The following is a 19,014-nucleotide window of genomic DNA, read 5'->3' on the forward strand; positions in this document are numbered from 1 at the left end:
AAAAGAAGTTGGCTCATAAAGTAGTTAACTCTCAAATTTCAGTTTCGGTTATCAGAAGATCTGAAAATAGATCAGGTCTCCTGACTTTCAAGGAAAGTCTTCAGAGGAAACTGTATAGGGGAAACCCGGATAGAAACAAGCGGTGCGCACTCGAGACGTCTGCGTAGCGCACGGTGAGGAACGGTGAGAGACAGTCAAAAGGGCTATTCTATTAACACCCACAGAGGAATTTGCTAATGAAGTAAGGGAGCTGCCTGTCTTGGGCTTGGATTCAATCCGAGAACCTCTAGGGAGAAAGGGCACAGAGGGCAACCACCACCTGTGCAGGAGAACCGGGAACCGGCTCTGGAGATGGGCTCAGCCCCTGTCTCTTCCTCCACACGCTAATTGGCTACTTCTTTCCGGGCTCCGCCTCCTCCTCAGTCTGGACCATTAGGCAGCAGAGCTCCACCTACGACCTGTCTAGGGCTCCAATCAAGTGCCCAGCTCTCGAGTTCCTCCGAAGAAGCCCCCTTGACGCTAGCAAGCCGCTTTTCTCTCGCCCTTGATTGGCCAGAAGCAGCATGAGGTCCGCCTCCCTAGCCTTTGGATTGGTCGGACTCCATCAGGCTCCGCCCCGTGGTCCCTCCGGCAGCCCGGCTTCGGCGAGCCTGGTCTTCTCCGCTGGCCCCGCCCTCGCGTGACGGCCGGACCGGGAATTGGCAGCGGCGCTGCAGCCATTTCCGGTTTCGGGGAGGTGGGTGCGGTGTGGAGCGGGAGTTGGCGCCGCAGCCGCCTCCAGAGCCTGCCGTACTACCGGGTGCTGCCGGGACGATGCGGCCGGAGCCTGGCGGCTGCTGCTGCCGCCGCCCGCTACGGGCGAACGGCTGCGTGAAGAACGGGGAGGTGAGGAACGGGTACGTGAAGAGCAGCACCGCCACTGCCGCGGCTGCCGGCCAGGTAAGACGGGACCGAGAAGCCGGGCGGGGCCGGGGCGATGGGCCGGGACCCCGCGAGCCGAAGCCCGGGCCAGGCCGGGGCGGACGGGCAGCCGCGCGGGCGGCTCTCAGCGGCCGGCTGGCGGCTGGGCGCGGCTCAGGTGCGCTGGCCCCCCGGGACCCGGCATTGACTGGGCCTTCACCTGAACGCGAGGTAGACTCAAGGGCAGCGCGGGACTCAACAACCATGTGGGGCTCCCCTGTTATGCCGCTTCTCCAGTTATTCGAGACTCCCCATTTCTACCCAGCTCTCCAAGTCCTGCGGGCCTCCGCCTCCCCAGCGATGAGGTGCTCTCAACCATGCAGGTCTACCTGGCTTCTTAGATGTGCGGGGTTCCCGAGTTCTGCCCGATTCTCCAGTCTCGACTGGGCTCCCCAACACGCGGGACTCCCTAAGTCTGCCCGGCTCCTCAGCTGTGCGAAGCTCCCCAGAATTTGCTGTTCTGAAGGGCCCTCCGGGTCCCTGGAAGCTGGGCTTCCTTTCCTAGTCCCGATCCTGCAAGCAGTGCAGGCCTCTCCCACTGGGAAGCAGAGGAACGCCCTCGGAGCCCGGCTGTACTTTCTCTAGGGTTCCTTCTCAGGTCCCCTCAAGTACATGCTTCCTGTAGAGTCTTGCAGCCCCGACAGGAAGAGTTAGGAAAGTTAGGCAGTGCGGTTGTGGAAGTTCACCCAGGCAGCCTCTTCCTACCCCGTTCTGAACTTCCTTTACCAGGAAAACCTTGACTGTGGACTTGACAGGGATTCCCCCCCGCCCCCCGCCCGCCCCGGTGTCTTGAAAGTTGTCCTGTTGTGCGATTGGTGAGACCCCATCCCACCGTCCAGGTTAGATTAGGTGGCCCCTTTCACCAAGCAACAGAGCTATGGAAGAGGGCATTGCTTAATCCAGTGGTAAGTTGTCATGAGTCCTTGTACTAATTAACTGAAGTTGAATCATCAACCGTATTCATGCAGTTCTAAAATACCTTACAGAGTTCTGAATTCCTGACAGCATTTTGTTTGTGTGTGTGTTTGTTTTGAGACATGGTTTCTCTGTGTAACAGCCATGACTGGCCTGCGTTGTAGACCAGGCTGGCCTCGAACTCACAGAGATTCTCCAGCCTCTGCCTCCCAAATGCTGGGATTAATGCCGTGTGCCAACAGGCCTGGTTTTCCTGACAGTGTTTTGGTTTTTTTTTTTTTTTTAAACTAGCCTTTCATTTATGTCTACTAACTCCTCTAGTGAAATACATTTCTAAGATGAGCTTCTTCAAGAGATGCAAGACGTAACATTGCTGGAAGAGAATGCTGAGATGATTTTGACTTTCACACTTTTAAGTCTTGTGCGGATCCCAGGAAGAAGAGTTTTAAACCCTTTAGCTGGAGTGTGACTAATGCAGTTTTGATAGGATGATGACCTTGCTTTGGCATTAACATAGATACTAACCTGTCCCCTGAATCAGTGTAGGTGACAGGCCTGTTAACCCTGTGCCATGGAAGGGTTTTCTCCAAGTCGAGATGAGTTATTGAGACTGTGGGGAAGAGCGGAGGCTTAGGATGGGAGTACATAGGAAAGACTTGACCTCCCTTGAATGTATAAGGTGTTAAGATTCAAAAGATTGGTTTCCAAAAACTGACCGTGGGAGAGAGGGTGTGATAAAAGTCCCATTTGTGGTCCAGGCTTGGTGTCGCTGGCCTTTCAACCCAGCACTCAGGAAGCAGAAGCAGGTGGATCGTTGTGAGTTCAAGCCAAGCCTGGTCTGCATAGTGAGTTTGAGGACAGTTGTAAGCCATGGAAGAATTCTCTGTTTTCACTAGCAGTGTAAGGTGGCTAATGAGACAACACTGTAGTGATATAGAATGTATCAGGGAAATTGAACCTTGGAGCTAGAAGATAATGGGTGAACTGGTGAGGGAAAAGGAAGTCCAGATCAAGCCGGCCACGTGTTAGAGACGCTTTCTGTCTGAATGTTACTTTCAGTCACTAGATATTCTGACTAAATAGTAAATCAAGTTCTGACCTCCTGGAATCCCAACAATTTAGCATTTGTAGGCATGGTATTTCTTCAGAGACTGCCAACTATTAAGATGGAGAAATACCAAATTATTAAAATGAAATATAAAAATCTGTGACTGTCGCAGGGTGTGGTGGCAAACACCTGTAATCCTAGCGCTTGGGAAGGAAGCTGGTGCTGGAAGGAGGAGTGTTCAAAGCCAGTCTGGATTTATATACAGTTAACCTCAGGGTCCCCCCCCCCATCCCCAAAGAAGTTCGTGCTTGTTACATATGACTGGCTCTTTTTTTGTTTGTTTGTTTTTAATTCATTTTATGTGCATTGGTATGAAGGTGTCAGATCCCAAGAAACTGGAGTTACACACAGTTGTGAGCTGCCATGTGGGTACTGGGAATTGAATCGGGGTCCTCTGGAAGAACAGCCAGTGCTCTTAACCACTGAGCCATTTCTCCTGCCCCAATTACTGGCTTTTTTAACCTACTTTATCGAACATTTTCACTCAAGGCACAATGGCATTTGGAAGAATGTTCTAATGGAATGTTCTAAGGGGTGCAATATCCTTTCTAGAAAACTATTTTTCACAAATAATTCTAAAGCTGGTATTTCATTTGTGAGGAATAAGCGCTCTAAGTTTATGAGAAGAGAACGTCCTAAAATAATTTCGAAGTTGGTTGTGTTAAGTTAAATGTATGGGCTCTAACCCCCTACCCATCTTTCCTTGTGTCCTGGAGGTGGAAAGGGTATTAGGAAATAGTGCTAATTCTGTCTGAAAAGACACAGTAAGATAGTAGGTATATAAGGGTCATGCTTTCACTAAAATACTAAATATCACATGGCTGAAATGTAAATTGTTTCCTTGCCTGTCTTAATGTTGCTTTTTAATGGACGGGAGAGAAATAGAAACTTGTAGACTTTCTGCAAGTTTGCACAATGGAAAGCGGCTACTTCTGATGTTTGTGTACACGCAACAGGGTTTGAAAAGATTCATGCCTGTGTTAACAGCGACTCCTGACTGGGGCTGAGTTTGATAAGTAGATAATGTGGTAAGGAAGTATTACGAAACAGAGGTTACTACTGTTCAGTGATGATGGCAGAGGAGAGTTACAGTTGAACAATAAGCAATTAGTTTCCTCTCTGCCATTAAAGAAGTGGGAGGAGTGTTAGCCTTTATTGAAGGTGTGGAGGGTGGTTTGTGGCTTGAGAACTATCTGGCTGCATTAGAATTGGGAAGAACCTTCAGGATGTCTTTGTAATTCAGTGTTTATCTCTTTGCACGGTTTTCTTAAAACCAGTTTCTGTGTTTTGGGGTTCTTTGTTTGTTTTGAGGTAACAGTTGATTAATAAGCAAATGATGGTTGTGCATGTCATCACATTTAAAAAAAGACCTGTTCTTTATAAAAGTTTAGATTTGGACTCAGATTTTGGTTTTGTTTTATTTTTCAAGATAGGGTTTCTCTGTGTATCTTTGGAGCCTGTCCTGGAACTCACTCTGTAGACCAGGCCAGCCTCAAACTCATAGAGATCCCTGTGCCTCTGCCTCCCTAGTGCTGGGATTAAAGGTGTGCACCACAAGGCCTGTCAGATTCTGCTTTTTTTTTTTAAACCAATATGAACCAGTATGAAAGAAGAGAAAGGATACTGTCATTGAGACAGCTTTGAACCTAACTTTCTTCCATTTGGGAGTAGTTTTGATGAGAAATTAAGAAGGATAAATGACTTCTAATTGCCAGAATCAGTAAAATTCAACCACAAGGGAGCATTACGGCTTAAGTTATGTTAAATAAAAGTCAAGCATAGTAGAAACAAGTGTGATGTCAGAAAGAGATCCACAGATAACTAAGGAAGGGTGATTTACACCTAGCTTTTGTTTCCACTGAAGGGAAACAGTGATTGGGGATTGGTTATAAGATAGTAGGAGCCGGAATAGTAGTCATAGTAACCATTATACATTCTGGATTTGGCAGGATAAGACACCTTAGGCTCTAGGCATTGCAGAAATAATGTGATAACTACAGAAACCTTGAGATAAGTGTTTGTTTCAAATGCATTTTGCCCCAAGAGGAAGAACATTTGGTCTTTTTTAGCTGAATCCAATCATTTGTGGGTCTCATCTTTTTAATAAGAATTTTTAGGCTGGGCTCTGGTAGTTTACATGTTTAATTCCAGAACTGAGGGGCGTGGGGAGGCAGAGACAGGCTATCTCTGTGAGTTTGAGGCCAGCCTGGTCTACACAGTGAGTTCTAGAACAACCAGGGCTACACAGAGAAACCCTGTTTTGAAAAACAAAACAAACAACCAAAAAAGAATTCTTAAGAAATCATAAGCCATTTGGTTCCTAAGATAGTATTTAAAATGGGTGTTCAAGGAAGACAGACTTGCCAATTTGTTAGGTGGGCTCAGGTACACTAGAAGCTTGTCACCCTCTAAGCAAGAGAGCTAAATTGGCTGATTCAGTTATTGAAAGAAGCAGTGTTTATTGGCAGAATGGGCAATTGAGAGGGATGGGTAGAGGCAGTGTTTGCATGCAGAATGGTTGTTCCTTACTTGATTGAGTAGATGGTTTGTGCCACAAGTCACTTGCCTCCTGAGTAGTTTCTAAGAAGCTTCTATAATTTGTGATTTGTGAATATTAGGAAAGCCCTTTGCTCTTGACCTGCTTAATCTCAGACATTTTATTTTACATTTCTTATCTTTAATACTATTTTCAATACCCTTAATGGTGTTAAGGCTATTTTTCTTTTTTAAGAAATTCTTACTCTTGGTTGTAGAAATGGTGCACATTCACTGTAGAGCTTAAAGCATTGAAACAATTGTTTTCTGTCCAGGGTCTTAAAAGTCATTTGATAGAAAAATGCAAAAATTGTATCTATGTAATTGGTGTAGGAGGTTCTTCTGTATTTCTGTTTCTTTCATTGGTTAACTAAAGAAGCTGCCTTGGCCTTTTGATAGGGCAAAACTTAGGTAGGCGGGGAGACAGAATTGAATGCTGGGAGGAAGAAAGCAGGGTCAGAGAGAGCCACCATGGAGCAAGCCGCCAGGTCAGACACGCTGAATCTTTCCCGATAAGCCGCCTCTTGGTGACATACAGATTATTAGAATTGGGTTGAATCAAGATATGAGAGTTAGCCAGTAGGAGGCTAGAGGTAATGGGCCAGGCAGTGTTTAAATGAATACAGTTTCTGTGTACTTATTTCGGGGGTTAAGCTAGCCGGGTGGCAGGATGCAGCCTGCCACTCCACAATACAGCATGTAATGTTTTGATAAATGTATACATATGTACATTGTGTAGTGTTTAAGTCATGGTTAAACATGCCTGTCTCTTTTTGGTTTTTTCGAGACAGGGTTTCTCTGTGGTTTTGGAGCCTGTCCTGGAACTAGCTCTTGTAGACCAGGCTGGTCTCGAACTCACAGAGATCCGCCTGCCTCTGCCTCCCAAGTGCTGGGATTAAAGGCGTGCGCCACCACCGCCTGGCTCATGCCTATCTCTTGATTTTTTTTTTTTTTTTTTTTTTTTTTTTTTTTTTTTTTTTTTTTTTTTTTTTTGCGGGAGTGCTTTTTGAGACAGGGTTTCTCTGTAGTTTTGAAGCCTGTCCTGAAACTAGCTCTTGTAGACCAGGGTGGCCTCAAAATTCACAGAGATCCACCTGCCTCTGCCTCCCAAGTGCTGGGATAAAAGGTGTTTGCCACCACTGCCCAGCTTCCTCCTGTTTCTAAATGCTGGAATCACATATAGCACCATTATACTGGGACTCTAACCTGGGGCTTCATGCATTTTAGGCAAGTACCCTACCAAATGAGCCATGTCCCTAGCCCAAATGTGATGATTTTGAATCAGTTTAAATAAGCCTTCCCTCCTCCCCCCCAATTTGAAGACCCTAAAGCAAACATTTGAGATTTTACTGTTTATATTATATGCCTGTATGTAGTTAGAATTCAGGAGATGTTATTTGAAGGGATGGGTAGTCTTTGAAGCTATGGCACTGACAAACTATATAGAAGATGAGAAGATGTCCTTAAGCTAGAATAGGAGATACCAAGGTTGTTAAACTTAAGAATCATAATGCTTCTTGGAAAAGATGCACACAGGGTTGAAGAGCAGGCCTGCAAAACACACTTGGGAGGAAGTGGTTCGAGAAAAAACCAGGTACATAGTGGCTGTTTCATTAAGAAGGGTAAGCAATGTTTTCAGACAGTGAAGAAGTATGAATAATAATAGTAGCAGAGAGGACTGGGGTGGGGTGCAGCTGTAGAGTGCTTGCCTAGCATACACAGAGCCCTGGGCTCTGTCACTAGAACTGCAGGAATGGGGGCAAAAGGCCAAAGAAGTTTAAGGTTCTTAGTGAGTTTGAGCGTGGACTACATAAGACCCCATCACAAGAGAAAAGAAAACTGCACCATTTACAGAGTACCTACTCGAGGACCAATAGGAGAAATGTGTAATGCTGTCTTTGTGGTGTAGCACTGACCTTACAAACGTGATCTGACAGCATCTGCAACGGCCTGCACTGGGCCTGCACAGGCCAGTCATGATGGGTAGGGAGGGGTTCAGGGGGCCTTCATCTTTCTATGGAACTCTTGGCTTTTGATGGATTCTGAGGAAGGGATAGTTGTTGCCTTCAACTGTGTGCAAAACGCAGAGGCTAAACCTGTGACCACACAACTATCCTGGTTAAAATTCAAAGTGTTACAGAAGACATAAATAGGAAAAGGACCTGTAGGGAGAAGAGGTGGAGAACAGGTGGGAGGAAAGAGAAGCTGGAAGGTGAGGTTAAATAGAGAGAATGTACTATATACACGTATGAAACTGTCAAAGAACAAACTTAGAAGAGTCTTTCTAGGTAAATAGTATCCCCATTTTGCAGATAAGAAGACTAAAGTCCAGACATTTAAGTTACTGAGTTTGGAAGAGTCTTGGCTGTATTTAGTTTGTCTTCTCTTCCATAACATTGAATTCAGGATTCATTAGTAGGAGCTAGAAAGATGGCTCAGCTGTGAAAGAGTACTGGCTACCCTTCCAGAGGATCTCAGGTTCAATTCTCAGTACCCACATGACAGCTCAGAACCCATTCATAGTCTTGGGGGCATTAAATTGGATAATTAAGGATGATAATTGATTTCATCTCATAAGAATTGGTTAAAAGGGAATGGGTGGTAGTTGAAGCCATGGAGTTGGTCAAGTGTGTACAAGAGGGCATTAAGGTAGAAGAGGAGAGATCAAAGATAACAATACTAGAGCGCCATAGTGCCTCTCAGATGACACACATCCATGCATCACACACGGAGTTTTGAATGTGCAAGAACACAGTTGAGAGGAAGAGGTATGAGACGAGCCCATGGAAACGGAGGCTGGCCTTTTCTTGGAATTTGACAGAAGTGCATTAGCCTCTCCTACTGCATGCCACGCATAGTAGAGAGAATAGTGTGAGCCTTTGTGTGAACACACAGCTGTGCCAAAGCTGGCCATGTTTTTATCAGCAGGAAACATTTGCAAAATTGTGACCATATTTCCCTTTATCAGATAAAATCTCTAATATTTGGCAGTATCTTAACTATCATGTGAAATGGATTGAGATTAGCTTCCAGGGCTTACTGGAAAACATCATTTGACATGATTTTTATTTATTCTACTGTAAACCCACAACAGAAGCCTTCAGCTTTTCATGGATGGAAGGTGTCCATTGAGAGGCACCCTGGGTGAGTCTGCACAGGTTAATGCTGTGACGAGATTCCTGACAGACAGTTTTAGGAGCCCAGTCCATGGCGGTGAAAGCAGACGGAGCAGTTCATGCAGGCAGGAGTGCCTGGTAGGACCATGCTGACCTTGTGGTGGACCAGGAAGCAGAGCTCAAGGTCAGGCTCTGCTGTAACCTTCAAGGCCTGCTCCCGAGTGATTGCAGCCAGCTTGGGACCACGAGTTCAACCGTAGTATGATTTTTTTTTTAATATTTATTTATTTATTTACTTATTATGTATACAATATTCTGTTTGCGTGTATGCCTGCAGGCCAGAAGAGGGCACCAGACCTCATTACAGATGGTTGTGAGCCACCATGTGGTTGCTGGGAATTGAACTCAGGACCTTTAGAAGAGCAGGCAATGCTCTTAACCACTGAGCCATCTCTCCAGCCCATGAATTTTTTTTTTAAGCTATACATTTTTCTTCACTCCCTTCCCTTCCTCTCCCCTTCCCCTCTACTCTCTCCTGTGACCCCCACGCTCTCAATTTATTCAGGAGATTGTCCTTTTATCCTTCCTGTGTAGATCCATGTATGTCTCAATAGTATGATCTTGTGGGGACTGTCCTGACTTCCTCTGTAGCAGTTTCTGCTTCAGTCAGGCTTGAGTACTACAGACTCAGGAAGGAGGCTGAACAAAGGCAACCCTGCCATATATCTTGCTCTCTGTCTCAACTGTACACATCCCTAACATGTGCTGATCCCGTCATGCCACCCTCTTTGCTCGGTCCTTCCCTTGGCACAGGCGAGTTGACTGTAGCTGCATATGCCCATTTTTCTTGTCTAGAACACTTTTTGATGTGTTGGGTGGACTCCTAAAACCACATCTGTGAGTTGACCATAAGGAATCCAACTACCCTCTCACCGAGTTTGAGTTTCTGATGAGAGTCTGAAAGGTGACTGACTGCCACGAGAGAAGGTTAGGAGAGCGCTGCTCCTGAGGACGGGGAGCTTGCTGTGTTCGCCTTTCAGAGTTGTTTCTCCTCCTCGCTGTCTCCCTTAATGCACACCACCACCCTTTCAATAGGTCGCCTTTTCATGTAGTTTAGCTGGAGCGGTCTTTGTTCCTCGACTGAAATGCGACAACTACAATTTCCCTATAAGTTCAATTACAATTTTCTGAACTGTTGTTTGGTATATATTGGGGTAGTGTAACCTTTAAACACTTTAGGGCTTCAAGGTGTATGCGAGCATGTGTGTTAGGTTTTGTTTTTGTCAATTTGACCCAAAACTAGAGTTACCTGGGAGGAGGGAACCTCAGTTGAGAAAACACCTCTATCAGATTGACTTGTAGACTTGTAAGTGTGGCATTTTCTTGACTGTTGATGGATGTGGGAGGACCCAGTTCACTGTGGATGATGCCATTACTGGGCAGGTGGTCCTAGGAGGAATAAGAAAGGTGAGCCTGAAAGCAAGTGAGTAAGCAGGGTTTTTTATGGTTTCTCTCTCTGCTTCTGCTTGAGCTCCTGCCCTGACTCCACTCAGTGATGCCCTGTGATTAACATATATAAGTCAAATAAACAGTGTTCTTTCCAATTTATTTTTGGTCAGTATTTTATCACAGCAATAGCAAAATAATTAAAATACATACTATATTTGAGGACATCAGACTTTACTCACCTGATATAACTACCAGTTTGCTGCTTTGTTCATAACATATGTAAAGATAGATATCCTCAAAACTCCATAAGACCACAAATCAAAATTCTGTAACTGCCTACTGTTTGCCAAATTATGGGGAACAAATTTAAAACCCCCCTAAGCAAGGCTAACTTTTCTATGATAAAGTCACAAAACAAAAAAGAAGCAATAGATTATTTAATACAGACTTTCAGGAAAATTGACTGTTTAAGGACAAAGAAGTCTAGTTAGGGCTTTTCTCGATGCCATGTTGTGGCAGGACTACTCACTGCTCTACTGTGCATTCTCCCTGTTTTCATGTTAGTCTTCAGATCGCAGGTTCTCGGTGTCACATGGCAACCCAGACCCGTCATGCAGTTAGGGGACGCCCACGTGTTAACCTCTGGCCGGCGGGAAGTGGTCAAAGTGAAGTGCACGAATCCTCCTTTATCTTCTCTCTGCCTCTCTGTGGACAGTTTGCAAATGTAATTGCAGAAGAAGACAGACTGTTAAAAAAGGCATGAGGACAGGTTTTATGGGTGCTGGAATTAGAACTAGACCTCTATGATTGCAAAGCAAACATTTTAAAACCAAGCTACATTGCAGTCCTTTGTGCTTATTTATTTTTTTAACTTTCTCAAAGCTGCAAAAGTCCTTTGTCCCCCACCCCCATCCCTCAGACCGGGTTTCTCTATGTAGCCTTGGAGCCTGTTCTGGCACTCACTCAGTAAACCATGCTGACCTTGAACTCAGATCCACCTTCTGAGTGCTGGGATTAAAGGCTGCACCACTACTGCCCTGCCCACGTACTGATATTAAAGGAATATGCCACCCATCTGGACCTGATCCTCTGCCCAAGACCATGTCTGGGTCAGTGGACTACCATAGCTACTAAAGCTGGGGTCTGTGTTGATGTCTATAGCTTATGGTACCATCAAAGCCACACAGATGCCCAGGGTCTAGGCCACAACTTGTAGCCATGTTGGTGATTAGGGCCATGGTGTCACCTGGGCCCTTCTGCTGCCTAGGACCATTTCTCTGTCAGTGCTTCTGCAGCAGCCAGGGTCTGAATTGATGTCTATATCTCCTGTTACCACGGAGGGCTGTGCAGATGCCCAGGATCTGATCTGCCACAGGGCCGTGGTGACTTCTGGACCCAAGCTGCCACAGAGGGTTATGTCTGGGTTTGTGTTCCTGCTGTAGTTAGGGTCTGTGTTGATGTCAAGACCTGTGTTACCATAGGAACTACGTGTGTTCAAATCTGAAGGCCGTGCTGAGCCTTCCTGTCCCTTACTGGCCCTAGGATAGTTGGTTCTGCTGCTCTGTAGCAGGAAAGTTTGCCCTGCCCCTCATGGGAGAGCTGCGGGGTTGGGGGGCATGGCCTGGAAGAACTGGTTCTGCCCCTCATCTGAGCACCTGAGGGGGTGGTCCCAATGGCCCAGGCTGACCAGGTGAGTAGCTCAGTTACCACCCAGATCCACATCCTGGGCCTATATATGACTTGCTGGAGCTTGTGAAGGGACTGATCCTGTGGAATCCGGGGCAACGGTAGGATGTCCTAGAGGAGTTCCGGAGAGGGTCCAGTGATGATGGTGTGCCAGAGGCCTTTACCAGACCAGTGACTCATTGCAATGAACATTTTTCGAATGGGGCTGATTGGACAAAGGGTATACTGTATAAGATATAGAATAACTGAGGAAGACACCTGATATAAACCTCTATCTGCACATCCATGCACATGCCCCAGTGCACATGCATGTACTAGTCACACATACATACACACACATGCATGTGCAGAGAAAATTTTAACCTTTACTTAGTGGCTTGTGCTTTGATTTTAGGGAAATTATTATATACTCCAAGATCATAAAATTTTTTTAACATGCTACAATTTAATTTTTGGATTTATATTTGGATATTTAATAATCTAGGATTGATTTTATAGTATGTTATTAGGTAGGTATCTATTTTTTTAATTTAATTAATTTATTTGTTTTGAGACATAGTCTCTATGTAGTTCTGGCTATCCTGAAACTTACTATGTAGACTAGACTGGACTCAAACACAGAGATCCTCCTGTGTCTGTCTCCTAAGTGGTAGGATAAAAGGTGTGAGCCTCCATTCCTTGAGCAGGGGGTCTACTTTTTATTTATTTGCACATACTAAACTATTTCAATTCATAGAAAAGCAATTCATTCTTCAGTAATTTGAAATGCCACCTCTATCACTGATCCAATTTTGTATTCACAGTGTTCTTTTACGGAGTTTTCTGTTCTGTTCTATTTCCCCATTGTTTAATTAAAATCCTATGCTCACATACTGTAGATCTTCAATCACTGTTATCTATCTGACGTGATTCCACCTATTCCTTTATCTTCAAAATCACCTCTGTCTTCTTGGTGATTTGCTTCCTGACATTTTATAGTCAGTTTGTTCGAAAGATTAGGGTTTTCAGTAGAACAGTCATGTCAGATAGTCTGTTTGACAGCAGTTTGGGGAGCACTCTTCAGTCTGTTGCCCTTACTGCTCTGCTGCTGTGAAGAGACACCACAATGAAGGCAACTCTTAAAGCATTTAATTGGAGGGTTTCTTTCAGAGTAGTCCATTGTCATGGTGGGAAGCAGACAGGAATGGTTGCTAAAGCCAGAGTTTTATATCCTGATATACAGGCAGCAGGCAGAGACAGACACTGAGTCTGGCATGGGCTTCTGAAACCTCAGAGCCCACCTGCAGTGGCACACCTTCTCCAACAAGGCCACACCTCCTAGTCCTTCCAAGTAGTTCATCAGCTGGGGACTAAACATGCAAATAATGTGAACCTGTGGGGTTCATTCTTGTCCAAACCACACACACACAAAGTCAGACGTTACAGACTTATTCTAATTACAGGAAAATCAAGGGCCTATCTAATTTTCATAATTTCTCTGCCTATCAAAGAGACTGTTGTGGAAACACGCTCAGAGCATGGCATATGCCTTGTATGATTTGCATGGAGCTCCTGGTTCTTCATCTAGTACATGTGGTGTGCAGTAGGGAGAGGCATGTGGTATGCGGTAGGGAGAGGGTAATCCCAAGGAAAAATCATTTCAGCAGTCCTGATTTTAAAGAACAATAGAAATGTGTGGGATTCCCTTACTGCATAAGGCATGATAACAGTTTTGGGTTGCTAAAGAGAAATGGGTGGCTCGTATTGGACATTAGATTTATCTATTTTACTTTGTTACATGTGGGAAGGTGTGTGTTTGTGCATGTGATGCAGAGGCAAGAGAATACCAGGTGTTGTTCCTCAGGAACTTTTTGCTTTATTATTTTATGTTATTATTACATGATATTTATTACCAACATCATTATTTGAGACAAGGTCATACTATGCATCCCTGACTAGCCTGCAGTTTACCATGTAGATTAGACTGGCCTCGAATCACAGAGGTCCTCCGCCTCTGCCTCCTGAGTGCTGGGATTAAAGGCGTGCACCACCACTGCCCGGCTCAACTTAAGTTTTTGAGAGAGGGTCTCCCGCTGGCCTGGAGCTTGCTAAGTAGGCTGTCCCATGAACCCCAGGGATCCACCTGTCTTCCTTCTTAGCACTGAGGTCAGAAGTAATACTGCCCTCTTTGGCTCTTATGTGAGTGCTGGAGCTGGAACTGAAGTTCTCCCCCCAGCAACTGGACATAAAGACTTAAAAATAGTATCCACTAGGATATAAAGCATCCACTAGGTGCTCAGACTCTGACTTCCTAGCATGCAGCTGGCATGCATTCATTTGTTGATGACATGAGCTTGTATTCATAACAGAAATGTATGTCTTGATTTCCCCAATAATTATTTTGCTATTTGAGCAAAATATGGTTAACTCTGCATCCTTTCATGGGATTCTTGAAAACCTACTCAGAGTCATGAGTTTGTCTTTCTAAGTCATTTTACAGTATAATTAAATATTGTTTGTTTTTTCCTGAGACCAAAGACAGAATTCCATACTTCCAGGATTTTTTTTGTAAAGGACATCATAAGGATAGTTGGCAGAATTTTAATAATGTTGTAGACTAGATACTAGTACTGTATCAATTATCTGATTTGTTATTATATAATACAAAGTCCTTTTATTGTTGTTGTTGTTGATTTGTTTTAAACAGGGTCTCTCTGAAGTAACCTTGGCTGTTCTGTATGCCAGACAAGCCTTCAACTCAGAGAGATCCTCTGCCTCCCACGTCCAGGAATTAAACATGTGCAACATCATACCGGCAGTTCTTGTTTTTAATAAATAATGCCCTCAGGGCTGGAAAGATGGTTCAGTGGTTAAGAGCACTGACTGCTCCTCTTCCAGAGGACCCAGGTTCAACTCCTAGCACCCACATGGCAGCTCACAACTATCTGTCACTCCGGTTGCAGGAAACCTGACACCTGATGGCAAAACACCAATGTATATAAAATGAAAATAAATAAATTTATTAAATAAATAAATAATGCCCTCACATTAAAAGCTAACAATAACTGTAGCTGATTCAGAGATGGCTCAGAAAGAGAATTTTGTCTCCTTATCTCTGTTCTCCTCCCCTCCTCTCTCCACCCCTTATATTTCTCAAACGCTCTGCTGTATTCTCCAACTTTCTCTCCCTTTCCTTCCACTATTCTTCCTCTCCCTTTACTTCCTTAAGGAACACACACACACATTCACTATTCTTTTTTCTTGAGTCAATGAATCCCTTTACTTCAATTTTAGCCCATGGCTCTAAGCATCTGAACTCCACAAGACTTGTGACATACACTACAGCCTTCTCTCCTGACCGTCTTCATCTTCAGAAGCACTGATTTTCCGTTTTCTCTTTTTGCCATGGTCTCTGGGGTTAATCTCATTTCTAAGTAATATACTTAATTTACTATGTCTTGACTTTTCAGCAGTGGGCATTACCTGAGGAAGGGTTTCATTCTCGGAAGAGGGTTTTTTGTTTTTGTTTTTTTTTATTTTTTTTTTAAGACTGGCAAGAAGTTTTTTGTGACTGGCACAAAGAACTCAGGAGCTAGGAGGAAGAAATGTCAGCCACACAAGGCTACAGACTTAGTCGAGTGCCATGATGGTGACTTGAGACTTATAAAGACAGTGACACTTGAGCAAGGGAGTGTTGTGATCGCATTTGTTTGGGCATGGTTATTGATCTATCGGGAGAGCCCACGGGATGTGGAGACCAGATAGCAAGAAGGATATTGAAATAGTAAAAATAAATAAATAAACAAAAAGTTTTGAGGGGTAGAATATGCTAATCTCTTGTACTAGGCTGTCAGATTTTCACTTCTGTGTGTTTGCATACTGTCCCTGTCAAGGTATGCAACATTTTCAGCACACACACACACACCGCCAAATACCCTGATGCCAATGGCTGTGGTGGCACAGACCTGTGACCCTAGCTAGCACTTGGGATGTGGAGACAGGATCAGGACTTCAAGATAATCTTTGGCTATGTAGTGATTTCCAGACCTGCCTGGACTGCAATGAGACCCTGTCTCAAAAGACAAAAACAAAACACACTTCCTGGTGCCAAACAAGAAGGTCTGGAACCAACTCTGGGTGGAAGCCAAAAACTAAGGTGGAGCTTTTTAAAGATGACTGCAAACTTGGGAGACAGGGTCGACTGGGTGGTGATGCTGGTGACCAAAAGAGGTAATGTAACAGGGAGGATCGGGTTTGGGGAGGGAGGAGGGACTGGTTGGGAAGGTACGTTCAGTGTTAGTTTTGTTGAGTTTGAGATGCCATGGAATCCAAAAGATGGAGGCAAATGGAAATGTAGAGTTGTGGGGGAGTAAATTGGGATTGCAACGTAGATTTGTTTGCCCCAGCCTCCAAGGCCTATTGAGAACTAATAAGCCTCTTCCCCAGGATAGCAGCTACAAATGAATGCTTCCAACACAAAAAGATGATAAACTTGCCTAAAATGTTGATTATTTCTGTTGTTTTGTTACAAGGTTGTTTGTTTGTTTTTGAGGCAGGATATCACTCTATATATATCTGGCTGACCTGGAACTCACAGGGATCTGCCCACCTTTTGACATATATCACATTCTGAGGTCATGTTGTTTGGTTTTTAAGTGTGACCTTTGTAGATCACAGCATTGTGTTGCAATATCAGTAGGTTGGAGATTTTGATGGCTAGTCAGATGGTCTGAGTTATGGTAGTCATAGGCAGCTTTTTTCAAAAAAAAATCTAAATAGTCAGAAGCAAAATTCAAGTAAAAACTCAGTAATAGTATTGACTAGAAAAAGAGACAAAAATCAAACTGACTGAGTGAGGTGGTACATACCTGTAATCCCAGAGTTTAGGAGGTGGAGCAGGAAGGTTAGGGGTTTCAAGGCCTTCCTCAGGTATATAGTGAGTGTGAGTCTAGCTGGGCTAATAAAGCTTTGTACAGACAAACTAACAAGACACTTACAAGCCTCAGAATGGCTTAGAGGATGCTGTGGGGTTGTCCATTCTCTCTTCTACCTACTTTGTTTCTCTTTAAATTTTTATTTAATGTATATGGGTGTTTTGCCTGCATCTATAGTGTGTTTACCATGGTTTGTGCCTTGTGTCCTCAAAGGCCGGAAGAGGGTGTCAGATCCCCTAGGGCTGAACTGAACAGACAGTTTGAACCTCTGTGTGGGTGCTGGAAATGTGATAAACTCAGGTTTGCTAGTAGAGCTGACCAGTGCTCTTAACCACTGAGATAGTGACCTTACCAGCCTCACCACCCTGATTCCTTACGTCTCTTTCTAGTCAGTTTTAGCATATACATACATACATGCATGCGTGTGTGTGTGTGTGTGTGTGTGTGTGTGTGTATCTTTTGAGTACATCTTTCCATTATTGCTTTGGTTTAAGGTACCTTTTCTTTTTCATTTTGTCTTTTAATTTTATGTGTATGGGTATTTTGTCTGCATGTGTACCTGTGCACCACTTGTTGGTCTGCTGCCTGCAGAGGCCAGAACAGGTCATTGGATCCCCTAGAATTGGAGCTACAGACAGTTGTGAACTGCCATGCGGGTGGTGAGAATCAAACCCAGGTCCTCTGGAAGAGCAGCCATTGCTCTTAACACTGAGCCACCACCTCTCCAGCCTTTTCAGCTGCGTCATGAATATGGTTTCTTGACAGCAAAAAGGCTATGGACAAAATAGTGTATTTGATTTTTTTCTTTCCCTTTGTCTTGCAGTGTGTTTTATGTTTGTGTGTTTGTAGTATTGATTGGGGAGGAAAGTCTTCCTTTTTGTTTTGTTTTCTTTTGCATTTCCTTGATCAGTAACAGTCCTGTTGAAGCAAATGCACCTTGGTGTTCATTGGAATTTGGGAATCTTCTCTTGACTAGTACTATCAGCAGCACATTTTTGTGTGCTTATAATTGTGACTGGAGGGCATGAGATGCTAGAATTTCCGTGTGTACCTGCAGAGGCCAGGGTTGATGTTAGTATCTTCCTTACTACTCACTTTTTTATTTGTTTGCTTGTTTATGTGTGGTTTTTCGAGATGGGGTTTTTCTGTGTACCCTAGCTGCCCTGGCACTCTGTAGACCAGGCTGGCCTTGAACTTGGAGATCCACCTGCCTTGCCTCCCAAGTGCTGGGATTAATTCGTGTGCCACCACCGCCTGACTGTAAGTTCCTATTTGTATTTACGTTATACCTTTAATCAGGAATGCCTGGCAGAGCAAGAGAGAACCTTTTTGAGTCCTTTGCTACTTCTCTGCTATAGTAATTCATATGACAGGAGTCCTGTGCATGGCTTTTTTGATCATGTGCTCTTAGTTTTGATTGATTGCCCTAACTGCAGTCCATGTCCTTAGTTCTTTCCTCAGGGCTTTCTTCTGTAAAATATGATTTCCATTAAAATTAACCAAACAGTAAAATGTTTTCATCATTGAAATCAAAAGTATCTTTGTGTTTGTATGTTAAAACCCAAGTGCTGCCAGGCATAGTGGCACATGTCTGTAATTCCAGCACTCAGAAGCTGAGGCAGAAGATTTGTAAGTTTGAAGCTGTCCTAGGTGACACAATGCAACCCTTTCTCCATAAAAAAACAACTGACATATCTGAAATGGTAAAATAGGGGATAATCTGTAGAAGTTTGGGAATGTATACTTAGGTCAAAATAAAGGGAGTCAGGACCGATTCCTGACAGCTGCTGGTGTTCTTAACAGTTGGCCTTCCTAAGTTAAATATCACCTTCTTTGCTATCATTTACTTCTTCTTCCCCTAGAGGGTGTGTGTGTGTGTGTGTGCGCGCACGCACACACGAGGGCAGTTCTGAATGTCCTGGAACTAGCTCTGTATATCAGGCTGGCAGTTCTGCCTCCCTAGTACTGGGATTAAAGGTATATGCTACCACTGCCAGGCTTTATTCTTTTAATTAATTAATTAAAAGTGTGTTTAGGGGTCTTCTCAGGGAAGCCTTATCTACCTATCCAGACTACCTCCATTGAAATCCCTTAAAAAAATTTTTTTTTAGGATTATTTTACAGAGTTTTTGGTTTCTGCAAGGCTCTTCATAATCTTTAGTATTGGTTGGTGTTCCTACCCTTTTCTTTCCCCATCCTCTTCTCATACCCCGTTTAAGGAACTCTTCTCTCCTGGCTGTATTACAGGTATTGTGGGAGCCAGGACAGTTTATGGGAGCTCAGCCTGTGAGTCCTAGGGATTGAACCTTTAGCTGCGGAGCTCTCTCCACAG

At 44.2% G+C, this 19,014-nt stretch overlaps 1 protein-coding gene across 2 annotated transcripts in view; it reads left to right on the forward strand.

Annotated features, from left to right (window-relative positions):
- The first annotated feature begins 678 nt into the window (after positions 1-678).
- Positions 679-19,014, forward strand: part of Sptlc2 (serine palmitoyltransferase long chain base subunit 2) — a 78,884-nt gene continuing 60,548 nt past the window's right edge. For both annotated transcript variants that reach the window (XM_057782572.1, XM_057782573.1), the window contains exon 1: positions 679-939. In XM_057782572.1, coding sequence (XP_057638555.1) covers positions 814-939 — 126 coding nt within the window. In that variant the 5' untranslated portion in view covers positions 679-813. The remainder of the gene's footprint in view (positions 940-19,014) is intronic.

Source organism: Chionomys nivalis, chromosome 10, assembly GCF_950005125.1.
Source record: "Chionomys nivalis chromosome 10, mChiNiv1.1, whole genome shotgun sequence".
Classification (NCBI taxonomy): Eukaryota; Metazoa; Chordata; class Mammalia; order Rodentia; family Cricetidae; genus Chionomys; species Chionomys nivalis.